Source organism: Athene cunicularia (genome assembly GCF_003259725.1).
Source record: "Athene cunicularia isolate RWA chromosome 13 unlocalized genomic scaffold, athCun1 chr13_part1, whole genome shotgun sequence".
Lineage (NCBI taxonomy): Eukaryota > Metazoa > Chordata > Aves > Strigiformes > Strigidae > Athene > Athene cunicularia.
Window position 1 is genome coordinate 19,888,603 of NW_020799117.1, and position 15,049 is coordinate 19,903,651.

A 15,049-nucleotide genomic window follows, 5' to 3' on the forward strand; every position below is an offset into this window, starting at 1 on the left:
GTGCCTGCAAGGGCAAGTGGGTCATGGGAACCCATCTCAGCTCAGCTGGTGGCTTGCAGGTGACATGTGATGGTGACCAACAAGCTCTTGGGTGGCTGCATTGTTGTCCAGCTTGAACACTGACCCCACGGACTACTGCAGAAGAGAAGAAAGCACTTTCTCTTCAAGTTTCCAGCCTGTTCAGCCAGGGACAGAAATGCTCCTGTCTCTCAGATGCAAAGAGAAATGCGGCTAGGCAGGGCTGGTTCCTGCTTCAGCAATGCTGGGCAAGCAGTCTGCTCCTTCCCATGCAGCCTGTCAGAGCTCCTCCATCCCCAGGACTGCAATGTCCTCCCTTCTTTCACCCCATGGACATGCTTTGGAGCTACAAAGCCCACAGACTTGGGTCCAACCTTCCCCCACACATTCACATATGGACTATCAAGGATGTGTCTGGCTCTTGCAGGGGCTGGGGTGACTGCCCATGCTTGCATGTGGACACACAGATGTGCACATGCTCACACACAGATGCTCCCATGCATCCCATGGGATGCTATAGCAATGGCATTAGACAACTCCAGACCACAAATCCTTCTGGCTTTGCTTGCTCCCTGCTCTGCAGCCCTAAGGCCACTCCAAGATCTTTCCTCTGCACTATGCCCAACTTGGGATCTGCCGCTCCCTGCCCACTGCATCAGCTCTTTATCCAAGCATGGCGCTTGGCAGCTCTGCCTCGCTGGCAGATGACCACAGCACCCAGAGCAACCCAAGCTGTGAAACCTGCAGCCCCATGACAAGCTGGTGTGCATGGAAGACTGACTGTTCAGCCCACCATGCTACAGCATGGGCAGTTGAAGGCAGTCTTCCTCCCCAGGCAAGACTGTGAGCAGCTGCAGCTCTCCAGCTTTCTCCCTGTTCTCCCTTCCATGAGTTGTTGCCATCATGCCCAGCTGGCAGCTGGTCTCAAGCACAGTACCCTGGGGTCAGTACTGGGTCCATGTTCCCCATCCACATCAGAGAGTCAGATGAGAAGGCAAGTGCACCCTTGCCTTGCAGGTGAAGCTAAACTAGAGGGAATGGGTGTGCAGAAAATGGCAGAGCCTCAGTCCAGATAAACCCCAAGAAACTCAAAATTTGGGTCAACAGAAAACTTGTGGACATCAACAATATAGGCCAGATAATCCTAGGTTTCAGCCAGGCTGGGGACCGAGGGGCTAAGCAGGGTACCAGTGGAAAGGTCCCAGACAAGGTCCTGGACAAGAGGCTGAACAAATGGGACAAGCTGCATGCTGGACAACATGAGGAGGAGTGTGGCCAGCAGGCTGAGAGAAGGGGTTGTCCCCTTTGTGCAGCACCAGGGAACACCCACCTGAGTGCTGTGCCCAGACCGGCTCCCCACTTTAGGGAGAGGTGAAGGAGCTGGAGAGGGACCAGCAGATGCTGCTGGCAGGGCCAGGGCCTGGGGCTACAAGAGGACTGGGTTGGGATCTACCAGCATCATGCAGTTACCTGCAGGGCAGATGCAAAGGCAATGGAGCCAATCTCTCCAGTAGGGCATGAGATGTAACAAAGGACAATGGACATTAACTGCAGCTTCAGGTTGGACTGTAGGAATTATTTTTTTCTCCTGGGGAGGTAGTGCAGCTGTGGGACATGCCACCAGGGAGGTGGAGCAAGTCCATCCTTCAAGACAGCTGTGTAAAGCCATGGGTGACCTTACCCTGTGCTGGTGGTGTTTCTGCTCCAAGCAGCAGGGTGAGCTAGAGTCTCCCAGGGGTCCCTTCCCACCAGCATCACCAGGATCCTGTGAGCCCAGGGAGGGGCAACCTCCCCAACTGCAAATTCTTTCCCTTCCCCACACCAGGAGCCAACTCCACAGACCCAGGACACCTTGACAGGCGGGGTCCTTTGCACTGGACTGCCCAGGACCAGTGCTGGCCCACATTCTGCTGATGCTGAAGCCCATCGCTTCCGCCTCACTGCTGGGAGGCCTGGCCGCAGCTCCTGGCAGGTGATCAGCTGATCCTGACAGCGAGCTGGTGCTGCAAAGTCAGGCACAGAGATTGCCAGTGTGCCGGCGAGGGGAGAGCAGGGCCACCAGGGCTGGGGGGCTCAGGGGGCCAGGGGCAGCTCTGCCCTGAAAGCTGACCCACCTGCACGTTGCTACCTGCTGAATAATAGAGGAGCTGACAGCCAGCCGGAGAGAAATGTGATCCTGGCTAGCCAGCCGGGGAAGACATCTGAGCTCCCCGCAGCTGCGATAGCAACTGCAGGGAAGGAGCCTTCCTCCCCGCCGCTCTGTGCAGCGCAGCGTGCTCGGGGTGGCTGGAGGTCTCTTCCCATCCTGGTGTGCCTGGGTGGCCAGTGCCCACTGCATGGGCACAGGCTTGGAGCTCGGAGGATGATGTGAGCTGCATCAGGCACCCAGCAAGGCAGAGCTCAAGGGCAGAGCTGAGTTTCCCAGGAGGTGAGGCAGAAGGAGCCTGCCTGCAGCCAGTGCCCGTGCCCTGGGTCCAGCAGCTCAGCCCCATGTCCAGAGGAGGGGAGATGGTTTATATCCCGGATGACTCTGACTTCAGCTCCTTCCGGGATCAGTGTGAGAGCCTGGAGGGCTGGCACTGCCGGTATAACAAGGCTGGCGTGACCGTGTGGAGTCAGGGACAGGAAGAAAACTGCACTGTGCAGAAAATCAAGGTAAGCAGACGCCTGCAGCTGCAGGACCACCAGCCCTTCCCTTCCCCAGCTGTGCGCTCAGCTGCTCCCTAGGGTGCTGGCCCATCCTGGGGGTGCACGGCACCCTGTCCCAGCTGCCTGGGGGTGTTTCTGCCCCAAATGCCAGATCTGGCAGGGTTGGTTCCCCAGAGGTGCTTCCCCAGTTGGCAAGCTGCTCTGCAGCCTCTCACTGCCTGCCCTGTGGCTTTAGCCTCTCGACCTGCCAGGATGCCTGCCGCAGCGTCCTGCCATGCATGCACGCATGTGGGCTCACATTGCGGCTGCCCTTGATCCAGACACAGGCGGGAAGGCCCTGGGATCGATTACATTATGGAGATGGCCTTGCTGGGAGCCCCTGGGCATGAGGCAGGCTGGCGATATGCCTCCATGGTGCCTCTCCCCCAGCCACAGCATCCTGGGGCACATCGCCTCACATCCTGCACTGAATGAGCATCCCAGAGAGTTTAAGAACCCCAGTAGGCTGTCTCAGGAGGTTTGTCCCTTGCCAGGGGCCAAATCTGGGATGCTGCAGAGGAACTAGAGAAGTTCAGCTATTCCTCAGGTTGTTACACCTTGTTGCTCATCTACATGGCACCAGTGACACAGCCAGGTGACCCTGAGCACATCAAGAGTGGTTACAAGGTGCTTGGGGCAAGGGGCATGGGAGCCCCATTGCGGGGTAAGCCCTGCATGGGAGCTTCCTGAGGGTCAATGCTTGGCTCCATGGATGGTGTCACAGGCAGGGCTTTGGCTTTTCAGGACATTGAGGATCAGGACTGCTGGGTAGGGATGGGATCTGCCCTGGCAAGTAGGGTCAGAGCATCTTACCTACGGGACACCCAACCTGATAAAGAGAGCTTTCAACTAGGAGTGTCAGGGAAGAGTTACTATGATCTTGAAGAGTAGGGAAGGCATGGGGAGGTGGTGAGGAGGTACCTGGGGTACAGTACACTGGAGGAGGTTCTTGCACCACTCTCCTCAATGTGGAGTAACCAGCAGCCCACCTCAGGTGCCTGCAACCAGGACATGCAGCTGGGGATACTGGAGGAGCTGGTCACACAATGATTAAAGTGCTGCCACGGATGGACGCCCTTCAGGGCCAAGATGAGGAGGAGGAGAGGTGCTCTCTGCAGAGGTGCAGCTGCAATACACACTGCCTTGCTGCTGGGAAGAGCTCCCAGGCTAGGATTAGGGAGCACTTAAGCCAATTGGGCATGCACAAGTGCACAGGACCAGTCAGGATGCACTCGGGGGTGCTGAGGGGTCTGGCCAACACCTCTTTGAAAAGTCCTGGAGATTGCAGGAGGTCTCTGATAACTGGGAAGAGGCAAAAGTCACATCCATCTTCCAGAAGGGCAAGAGGGATGCTCTAGGGCACTATGGGCTGCTCTGTCACCTCCATGCCTGGGAAGGTCATGAAGAACATTGTCCAGGAAGCCATGTCCTGAAGGACGAGGACAGTGGTGACAGCAGCAGGGACCGACCAAGGTTTGACCAGCCTGATTGCCTCCTTCAATGAGAGAACTAGCTGTGTGGGTATGTGGGACCATGATTTTAGTAAAGCCTTTGACAGGGATTTCCATAGTCTGATCATTGCCACATTAGTGAGATCTGGACTGGAGAAGTAGATGATGAGATGGATGGAAAACCAGCTCACCATCAGGCTCATGGTCATGACATGGTGGTCAGCATTGCAGAGTCCAGATGGTGGCAAGTTGCTGGGTCCTACCCTGTTACTGGAATGATGGGATTAAGTGCTCTCTCACATCAAGTGAGTCTGCAGGCAGCACTGAAGTATGTAGAGCATTAGACGTGCTGGAGACAAGGCCACTGCTGGGTGTGAACTGAACAGGGTGGAGGGACAGGCTAGCAGGAACCTCATGAAGTCCATCCAAGTTCAAACAAGCACAGCCCAGCAGAGGGGATGCAGTTATATCCCCCTTTACTACCACCAAGCCCCATAGAGAGAGGATCCTGTTCAGGAGGGTCAGTGCACCATTGCCCTGCCTGGTTCATTGCAAGTAATACCTCATTAATGTGGTTTTTCCCTGTTCTGGAGAGGCTCTGGGCATGGTGAGGGGTTAGCACTGCCTGGGGACCCTTCCTGAAATGTGGGATGGAGGATGCAGGAGAGCAGAGCTGCACAGGCTGGGGCTGGAGGGTCAGAAAAGCTCCAGTCTTTCCATTAATACAGGCATTACCGGGAGAGTCCCTGAGCAGCTGGAGCTTTGGATTTTTTCCACCTAAATTTACTGTGGATGGTCTGATCAGGGGCTTTGTGCTTTCCCTGTCCCAGCTGACTGCCTGTTGTGCCCAATGTGGCCATTACACAGACTTTTCAGTTGGCTGCAAAGGGTGGTGGACACGCTTTTGTGAGGGATTTTGGGGGTGCAAGGCTGCGATGGTCCTGCTGTGATAACTGGAGCTTCCAGGAGCCCAGGAGGACCATGAGCTCCACCTGTGGCTGGAGGCCTCCTTCATCCTGTGGCAGCAGAACCTTCCAGACCCTGCTGGGAGGGGGTGGCCGAGGAGAGGGAGCAGGAGGAGGCAACTAGGTGCTTCCACACTCTCCTCCACGGTGCCCTAGGAAGTGCAGCACATCTCCAAGCCTGTCCTGGGCATGAGTCCAGCACGCCGGGCAGAAACCATCACCCAGGCCATTGGGGAAAGCTTGCCTGAGATTGATGGGACCTGCCACGTTCACAGGGCCATCTCCAATTACACAGCACTACTGAATGCCTCATCAAAGATGCAAGGCCTCTAACGAGGAGCAGATGACATCTCCTTCCTCCCAGCATTGAGAGGAGTGGGTCGGCCAGCTTCATCAATAATGCACTCACCAGAGTGGTCAGGCAGCTCCACGGCTCTGGTTACAGCTGGGGCCCTGCCAACCTCCCCGGAGTAGACCCTGTGCCTGAGAGCACCATGCCAGGGCAGTAGCATCCCTTTACTTGCCCTGTAGGAACATGGGGTGAGGGGACAAGTCTGGGCTCAGGGTACACAGGCACCAGAACCTGGACCACCAGGCAGCTCTGTTTCTCTGTTTGAGGGCAGAGGGTCCTTCTACCGCCGCTGTCCTCCTGCCTTCTCACTGTGATGCATGCTGACAGTGGGGATGGTGGCTCTGCCTGGGCTGTCCCAAATCAGGGACATGCCCTGCAACATGTTTGCAGAGCATCTTCTGTGGCACCCATGCAGGTGACTTCATAGCAGCATGGGGGCATGCCACCACACAAGGGAACAGTCTAGAGTCCTTGTCCCTAGATGGGCACAGCTCCTTGCTCTGGGGGTGGGTGCTGCCCCTGTCCAGCTGCCCATCTCCCCACAGACTCGCATCTCCTGCAAGGACGTCCCTGCTGAGACACTCTATGATGTACTGCACGACACCCACTACCGCAAGAAATGGGACTCAAACATGATTGAGACCTATGACATCGGGCGCCTGACTGTTAATGCTGACGTGGGATACTACTCCTGTGAGCATCCCCCATCCCCTGGGGACCCCCAGAGCCCCCTTTCCCAACCCCACAGCCCTGTGCATGTGTGTGTGAGCAATGGGTTGGGGTGTAACAGGATCTGTCCACAGGGAAATGCCCAAGCCCCCTGAAGAACCGGGATTTTGTCACCCTGCGGTCCTGGCTGCCCTTGGGCAATGACTACATGATCATCAACTACAGCGTCAAACACCCGGTGAGCCCCTAGCCAGCCCCAACCTGCCATGGACCAACAGGCACAGGCAGCAATGGGCAGCAGCTTGGGCAGGCTCTGAGGTGCATGGCATCTCTCTGCAGAAATATCCACCCCGGAAGGATTTTGTGAGGGCCGTGTCCCTGCAGACAGGTTACCTGATCAAGGCGAATGGTGCCGGTGCCTGCGTCCTCTATTATCTCACCCAGGTGGACCCTCGCGGTGAGTGCCAGCAGGGGGGGACGGTGCAGCATGTCTCCTGGGGATGGGTCCCATTGTACCCCCAGAGCTCACTCACTGTGGCTCTCCATCTCCTGGAGCCCAAAGGGCACTGAGAAGTGGGGACAACCCAGGGAAGAAGGGGGCCCCTCCCAAATCACAGCACGGGGCAGGTGCCATCAGCCCGGAGGGGGCTCAATCTGTCATGGGGCGCTGCGGGTTCATGGTGCCTCCTCTGGGGCTGTCCCAGATTGGATGAGTGATGGGGCTTTGGGCTCTTGCAGGGTCGCTGCCAAAGTGGGTGGTGAACCGCGTCTCCCAGTTTGTGGCACCAAAGGTAAGCAGGGTGCGTGGCCAGTGGTGGGATGCACAGGCATCAGGGATGAGCTGCCCCAAAGTAGCCCCCTAGGTAGGGGCAGGACGGGTACTGGGTGACCCAGGGCTCACAAGATGGGTGCTGAGTGACCCAGGGTTTGCAGAGTGTGCACTGGGCATGCTGCTGGGGCTGTGTGGTCTGAGCCAGGCCCCCATCCCCTCCTAGCACACCCAAAAAGCAAGCAATGGGGGAGATGAGAGCTGCCCACAGACCTGAATGGCTCCATCCCCACTGGGAACTTGGGGTACTGTGACGGGCTGGACCCACTCTGCTCACAGGCGATGAAGAAGATCTACAAGGCTGGGCTGAAGTACCCTGAGTGGAAACGCAAACACGACCCTGGATACAAGCCCTGGGTGTACCCGGAGCAGAACACACTGCCCAGTGTCAGCCTGACCGAGCTCTCGGTGCAGCATGCCGACTCGCTGGAGAACATCGATGAGACAGGGCTGTCTGAAGACCACCTGAGCACCAGTGACCACGAGGCCTGAGCCCCCGCCACAACCCTTTTGCAGTCAAACCCCTCGTGACTGGGGCTTGGCAGCCAGGGAACATGGGTGGGAATTTGGCCATCTGTGCCCAAATAGTCACCTCTGCTCTCCAACTCCTTCATCATAGACCCCCCTACCTGGGCAGCAGCATACTGACCCATGGGAACCTGCAGCATGGGTGCTGGAAAGAGGGAAGATGGGCACCCTGGTCCCCCCTGCACCTATGGTGGCCCATGGAGATGTCCCTACACAGGAGGTAGAGCTGGCAGTGGGAGCAGGTGCCCCAAGGAGATGCTGAGCAGGGCAAGAGAGGGGGAACCCTTCATGGGATGGGTAGGAGCTTTCCTGGCACCAGGATATCCCTTTGTCATTGTAAGATCTCCTAGGGGTGTCCCTCAAAGGTCCAGAAGTGGGGGATCTATGGGGGTCCTGCCCAGGCTTTGCAGCAGCACAGAGCTTGGACTGACTCTCCCAACCAAGCTGAACCCACTCCAGCCCACCAAACCCTCCCAGGCTTTGTGTGACCCCCCCACCATCTCAGGGAGCCCTCCCAGGTCCCCTCCTGGGCATCAGGCTCACCTCTGCAGGCTGGATCTAGCCCAGCTGGCTCTGGGGACCCCTTCCCCAGGTGGTGTTTGGGAGGACTTGTCCTGGCAGTGGGGTCTTGGGCAGTCCCTGTCCCTACTCGGTGTTTGCCGCTGCTGTGGTTTCTGGCACAACAATAAAGTGTTGGTGTGTGTGCGAGAGAGCTTCAGGCTGGCATGGGATGGTGGGGAAGCTGGCACTGAGCCCACCCTGAGGCTGTCCGGGCACTAGGTCTGAGGTGGGACAGGAAGGCCAATCCAGCTGTACGGTGTCAGCACCCAGGGGTGACCCTCAGTAGGGAGCGAGGTGACCGCTGGTGGGGGAGAAGAGGCAGACGCTGGGCTCCGCACACTCACACATGTGTGGGTGAGCGTGCACGGGCACAGGGCAGCTTCCACCGGACAACGGGAAGTTAGTCTAGACAGACACCGCTGGGGGAATATGCTGACAAATGCTGGGATTTCCATCCACCCGTTTGCCTCCACACTCTGAGGCTGCCTGCGTCTGCTGGGGTCCTGCCCCAAATGGGTTTAAGCCTGATCTGTGCAAGGCCAATGTAAAAGGGGTCATCACTGCTGATGGTGCTGGGGTGCACAGCTCCAGACCTATCCCAGAAAAGTAAATACTAGAGGACATGCTCAGGATGTAGGAACTACTCTGACAACCAGAGCTCTGCCCAGGCAGTGGTGGGGGAAAATGCCCTGGCAGCACCCAGGACTTGCAGCCTGCTCAGAACCACCTGCCACTATGGTTTTTGGGGCCCCTCTGACCAGCCCAGACTCACAGTCCTTGGTCACTCTGACCCCCTGTAGTCCCACCCCCAGCTGTGAGTGCTGCTGCCCTGTGCTTACTACCCCCACACCTTAAGCTTCTCCTCCCCAGTTCATCCAGACTTTCACTCCAGCATCCCAGATGCAGATGCTCACTGTCCCCCTTTAGCCACCCCATTAGGTCACGTATGTGCCCTGTGTTGCTCCAGGGGAACATGCCAAGCACATGTCTCACTGCAGAGAGTGCTGGGGAAGGGAGAGGAGGTCCTGGCATTCTGGGCAGCCAGCTCCCACGCTCTGCAGCTGGGCTGGCTGTACAAGCAGAGCAGGGGCAAGAAGCCACCTCTGCAGGGAAAATGCAGAAATCCTAAGAGCAGGAAATGTGCAGACTTCCCCTTCAGAGCGAGGGGCGCAGTCCCTCCCTGCCCCATGCTGCTCCCACCATGTCAGCAGACTGAGGTCATCTGCAGCAGGGAGGATTTTAGCTGTGAAAAGACACATCCCAGCCCCAGATTACCCCAGTAACACTTTGCAATAATCGTGGTAGAGCTGGGGAGGGAACCGTGGCCAGAGCAAGAGGGAGAAACACCCCTAGGTGCTGCCCTGATGGGGCATAGACCACTAGCACTCCAAGCCCGCAGGGTGTTGGGGTGAAGATCACCCTGCATGGCCCTGGTGGGGCGGGAAGCAGCCTCATCTCTCCTCATTCCCCGGATGTTTCTCTGCAGCAGCTGGGCTGCAGCTCTGCTGCAGGGCTATTTTTAGCCAGCCCTAAGTAGGTGTGAGGAGCTGCTGCCTGAGTACCGAGAGGCCAGTGGGGAGGCTCCCCTGGGGAAGGCTGTGCCAGAGTGGGTGACATCCCAGCCCAGGATGTTGCCCAAAATGGCCAGGATGGCAGCAGCATTGCGTGAAGGAGGACAAGGGCCGCTGGGGTGGCAGGGACACTGGTGCACATCAAGCACTGGGCTGCTGAAGAGCTTCTGGCCAACAGCATCATCCTGGCCAGGGAGCAGAGGGAAACCTGTGGGGCTGGGGAGGGGTCTGCCCCAGACCCTGTGGGGTGCTGAGAGCCCCAGCATGGTGATTTCTTACTGAATAATGTACCACACTGCTGGGTTTCCTGACACAAACAGGAAGGGGGCCATGCACCAGCATCCCTGAGCACCTGAGCAAGGGAAGGGGCAGACAGGGTGAGAGGGGACTGGAGCCCCCCAGGTGCCCTCACTGGGATGCTGGGGGATTGGGTGGCCCACAGACACATGAGGGCTAAAGCCCCACACAAGACTCCAGCTGGACAGCTTTTCCTGCCTGGCCCCAAGCAGAGAGGAGCCGCCCTGAAGTGCACAGATTGGAAAGGAAACGGGAAGCTGCTGTTGGACGAGAGATTAGCCCAGAGGCTGTGATGTCAGCTGGCACTCTGATGGATGGGGAGCAGGGGGAGGGGGGCATGGGCCCCCCATCCTGCTCACACACAACTACACAACCTACTCCAGTGCCCCAGTGTCAAACATGTAATGACTGGGGGAGGATGTGACCCCATCCCCAGGATCTCATGCTTTGCATGTCCTGAGCTCATGGATAAGTCTTGAGCAGCTCTTGACCCCACCACCCACAACGGAACCCTGAGCCCAACAGAGAGCCCCTCCAGCAGCCCAATTTATCTCATGGACTGGCCTTCAGAAGGGTTTTTGCTTGGAGAGGTCCAGCAGGTTTCCAAGTCCAACAGTCTTCAGATTCCCCCTCCCCACTCCTCCACCAACCCCTCCGAGGGTCTCAGGTCTCTGTCATGCCCCAGATAACCCTTTGGGCTCAGACCCCATCCCAGATCTCCAGCTATCAAATATGGCATTTGCCCTCTAAGTACAAGCCCTGAGTGTCCCTCACCCTGTCCTGCTCCCAAAGAGATGCTCCCACCATCACCACACACATCCCCCAGCACAATCCAGCTTGGGTACAGGTGCAGGTAGAGCAAAGGCTGCCCCAGAGTACAGCAAAGGCTGATGGCTAGGGAGGGAGGGATGCATCCATGGTGGATGGATGGGCAGCTGGGCGGGTGGACCTTGCGGGACAGCGTCATCATGCGTGCTGCCTGGAAAGGGGAAGGACCACACAGGCCAATGTGCTGGAAGAATCCAACCTTCACTTTGATCTTCACTTCCTCCAGCCCTTGCCAGCATCTTCATGAAGCCAAATCCCCCAGCCTGAGGGGTGTTTTCTGATCCTGCCCATCTGCCTCCAGGGAGCAGGTAAGACCTTCCTGCTGCGCGAATCCATAGACATGACAGGACTCTCTGTCTTGTCCCAGGGAGGCTAGCATCTGAATATAGATTGCATCAGTATGTTGGCAGACACCAGAGACCAAGTGAAGACTTTGAAACCTGCGCTGTAGAAAGTGGGCCAGTAGGAAGCCCTCAGGAAACAACCCAGCCACAACACACACATCACGGCTGCCAGTGCCCTGCCAGTGCCCTGCTGGTGCTCTGCTGTGCCCTGCTCTCCTCCGACACAGCCCCCTGTCAGCTCTCTGCCTCCAGGGTAGTCCCATGGCTGGGGGGTACCCTGGTTTGTGCTGTCATCCCAGCTAGGCTCTGTGAGAAGGGACAGTCCCCATTGGGAACCAGGTGCTGGGGCTCAGTGGAGGTGGTTGAACTGGGGTTTCCCCCCTGTCAGGGCAACAGAGCCCCAGTCCTAGCACTTAGGTCACTGTGGAGGGAGAAGGAAGTAGGAGAGAAGGTTTTTTGCACCAAACTGACCCGTCAGCAGCCATCAGGATGTGGGTTGTGGGAGCTGAACCCTGCTCTTGGTCATGCTGTGCCACCAGATGGGACTGTGATTTGTCACTCTGGGGATGTCCCTTCTACCCTCAGACAACGTTTCCCTCCCCAGCACCCATCTCTGCCCTCCCAGCATGCAGGGAGGAGCACTGTTCCCAGCAGTGGGTTATCAGGGGTCTGTAGAGATGCTGCAGGGTGCCAAACAGCACTTAGCCAGGATCTGACCTCACACAGGAGTGTGTTTCACTGGTGCAAATCCCACCAGCACAGCGGGATGGAAACGATGGCACACTAGCTGCCACCAGCATTACCAGCAGGCTTTGCTCTGCCCCCTCCAGCTTCTCACACAGCAGACCTCAGCAACCTTCCTGTGAGCAGTGGTGCTTATATTCAGCCAAACAGCTTCCTCTAATAGTCAGAGACAGAAGCCCAGCAGGACGTCACAGTTTGTCGTGCAGGGCCAGGGTGTTCTTGCACACCCTGAGGGTCCCTGTGCACCCCATCTCCACACCTCCTCCCCAGAGTGGTCCATGGGGCTACCCGCGCTATCCCCAGCCCTGGGGACATATCACTCCTCGCTCAAGCAGCTTGTGGTAAAGGGGGAGGAAAGAAAAAGCCATGCTGGGCCCATGCTGAGTTCTGCTTCTGCTTTGTAGGAACAAGCCTATGATAAGGAGAAGATGCCTTTCCATGCCTAGCTACATGCACAGAGACTTGTATGGGGTGGTCTTCCCACACTGGGGGCTCCCACCACTCCCAGTCCCCCATGGCTTTTGGGGGCATCACTGGGGCAGGGAAGGACCAGCCTAAGTTGGAGCAAGGTGTTGCCCAGGGAGCCAGACCCTCACAGGGCAGAGAGCAATTATCAGCCTTACCATCAGGAGAGGAGAAGTGCTGAAGGGTGTTGTGTGCTATCAGCCTCGGACATCCTCTGTGTGCAAGGTTGGGTAACAGCAGAGCTGGACTAATTGCCAGCCCCACTCAGGCTTTTGTGAAAAGTGCTGTGATAAAGGCAGCCGGGTTAGCTGGTGGTGAAAGCACAGGCTCCTTACAGAAGAGAAATCCTCCCGATGTCCCCTGTCACCCCTGCTCCTCAGCTCACTCCACATCCTTTATCATGGGGCGCCACCAGTGGGATAGGGTGCTGCATCCCCAGCATCCCTGCAGCACAGGGGAGGTTCTTGTGTTCCCAATATTCACCCAACCACTCCAGTGCCAGCTTTCCCAAGTCCCCTCATCACCATAAACATTTTGGCCTGTTTGCTCCAATACGGCAGCACCTCCCCAGCATCTGTACCCTGTCCAGTCCTGGGCCATGGTGGATACAGTGAATATCTCCTCTTGGCTGTGGCCAGAGGCAGAAACAGGAAATAGATCTGAACGCGCACGAGAACTTCAAAGAGCTCCTTCAGCAGCACAGCCTCGGGGTGTGGGTCTCAGGGCAGCCTGGTCTCGCCATGGCAATGCATGTCTGAGCTCTCGTAGTGGGGAGCAAGATCCTTTCTGGGAAGGTAAGAGAAGGTGGATGAGTAGGGAGAGTGGGGGGCAGCCCCCGCAGGAGGGCAGAGCCTGTCCGAGGGGCAGGACATGGGGCAGCCAGGCCAGGAGCCAAATACGGGGCAGAGTCATGCCTGGGAAGGGGCAGGACAGGAGGGTGGGACAGGGATGGGAACCGGAGGGTTGGCCTGGAGGAGGGACCGGCAGTGGGAGGCGCAGGGCTGGGTGCTGCGAAACCTGCCTGTACCCGCAGCAGTTCCTGCAGGGCTGTCTGCCCGTGCCCGCAGGCTGAGCCCTGTGCCCGTCGGGGACGACTTGGCATCACCCTGGAGCCCAGAGCAGGGCAGCCGTGGAGCCCGCAGCAGCACTGCCACCGCACTGCTCTGCCAGAGCCAGCCCTGGAGGGCTGTGGACCGCGCTGCGGGGCAAGAGGTGAGGGACAATCCCGTGGGTGGCAGGGATGGATGGGACAGACTTGGGGACAGGGGGAGAAGGACCAGGACCAGGGCAGTCCATGCCCACTTCCAGTCCACTGCACCGGCTGGTCCACGTGGGTTTTCAGGCACAGGGACGGTGTCCACCTCCCTGTGAAGCGCCACTGCCAGAGGGCACAGCCAAACTGCCCCAAAGTGCCACACCACAGCCCAGAGACCGGCACAGCCCCGGTGCCCACTGCCTGGGCATGGGAACATCTCGGGAGACAGCTCCTGGCAAGGAGGCTGCCTGCTGCAGCCCCAGGCAGGGCAGGCAGCAGACAAAGCTGGCCGCAGATCCCTCGGGGTGGTACAGGCACGAGAAAAGGGGAAATTGCCCCATTTCAGCACCAGACTGCTGGGCAGAAGTGGGTACAGTCCTTTAATCCTCTGGCGGAGACACCCAGCCCACACTGATATGGGACATCACCCTCCCCACCACCCTGCTCAGCCCTTTGTGTAGGTCCTACATCAATGGGCAGCCTGCCAGCTGCAATGTCCCCATGCCCTGTTCCCCACGCCCTGCTCCCCCAGCTTCTTGGTCAACTCCTGCCATGACTGTCCCCCCTCCATGCATGCCGGTGCCCAGCCACTTGCCCCATGGGCAAGTGCACCCACAGTGTGGGGTTGGGCACATGCACCACGCACACCCCACACCCACCCATGTGAGCAGAGCCCTGCAGTTCACGCGTGCTGGCTGACAGCATCCCCCCCCACATGCTCCTAGGGACACCACCACCTCCACCAGCTCACCAGCCTGCCCGCACTTCCCTACGCCACTCATGCAACCCTTGCCTGTGCAGGTAGGAGTGGGGAGCAGGCAGATGCCTGCTCAGGAGTGCGGGGGCTCATGCAGCATGGAGCCTGGCCTGGCTGTCCCTCGGCAGGCTGGGACGCTGCTCCTGCAGGAGGGGGCAGGGGATGCGTGGGAGCATGCAGGCAGCAGGAAGGAAGCCTGCACTGAACAATAGAGGGAAATGGAGGAACTGGAAAAAGACCCAGTGGCAGCACAGTCAGCACAGATGGTTTAGTGCAGAGCAGCATGATTCATGGGAAAAAGGCGCTCAGCACTCCACAGAGAGCCCACAGCTCTGTCTCAGGGCTGTGCCAGCAAATAATTTGGGGATGGGGGTCCCTGGCAGAGCGGGACCTAGTGGGTGGGCAGTGTGCTGAGTGTGAGCTCTGAGACATGTCCCTCTGATCGAGCTGCGGGTGCTGGCAGCAGGGTGTGAGGAAGCCCATCCCGGCTGGGGGTGGGTGGGAGACTGTCCCCCCTCTGCCAGGCCATGAGTCACGCTGACCTCTCCCATGCCCTCACCAGAAGCAAGAGAGAGAGATTATGGTCTGGCCCTTCCGTCTGCAGAGCCCTCCCCGAGCTGGCCGACATAGGAGATCGTCCCCTGGGAGGGGCCCAGCTGCTCCCCCCCTTATCTGCCTCGGGCAGCCCTTTCTGCCGGGACACCACCCCACCCCCCACCCCCCCCCC

The 15,049-nt window shown here is 58.5% G+C and overlaps 2 protein-coding genes across 4 annotated transcripts in view; both read left to right on the forward strand.

Annotated features, from left to right (window-relative positions):
• Positions 1-2,089: 2,089 nt before the first annotated feature.
• On the forward strand, positions 2,090-8,208 carry STARD10 (StAR related lipid transfer domain containing 10). The gene is made up of 6 exons (XM_026858589.1): positions 2,090-2,673; positions 6,020-6,167; positions 6,278-6,381; positions 6,483-6,600; positions 6,882-6,934; positions 7,252-8,208. Exons 1-6 carry the CDS (start codon positions 2,509-2,511, stop codon positions 7,462-7,464), a joined length of 801 nt encoding a protein of 266 aa, XP_026714390.1. The 5' UTR covers positions 2,090-2,508; the 3' UTR covers positions 7,465-8,208.
• Positions 8,209-13,342: 5,134 nt separating this feature from the next.
• The window catches only part of ARAP3 (ArfGAP with RhoGAP domain, ankyrin repeat and PH domain 3), a 20,843-nt gene continuing 19,136 nt past the window's right edge, over positions 13,343-15,049 (forward strand). For all 3 annotated transcript variants that reach the window (XM_026858448.1, XM_026858449.1, XM_026858450.1), the window contains exon 1: positions 13,343-13,522. The gene's annotated coding sequence lies outside the window, so the exon portion shown is untranslated. The remainder of the gene's footprint in view (positions 13,523-15,049) is intronic.

Bases quoted from the DNA above. Each gene is read 5' to 3' on its own strand.
- STARD10 (XM_026858589.1), top strand. From the start codon at position 2,509: ATGTCCAGAGGAGGGGAGATGGTTTATATCCCGGATGACTCTGACTTC. The intron at 2,674-6,019 runs GTAAGCAGACGC...ATCTCCCCACAG, and splicing joins GCACTGTGCAGAAAATCAAG to ACTCGCATCTCCTGCAAGGA. The intron at 6,601-6,881 runs GTGAGTGCCAGC...GGGCTCTTGCAG, and splicing joins CACCCAGGTGGACCCTCGCG to GGTCGCTGCCAAAGTGGGTG.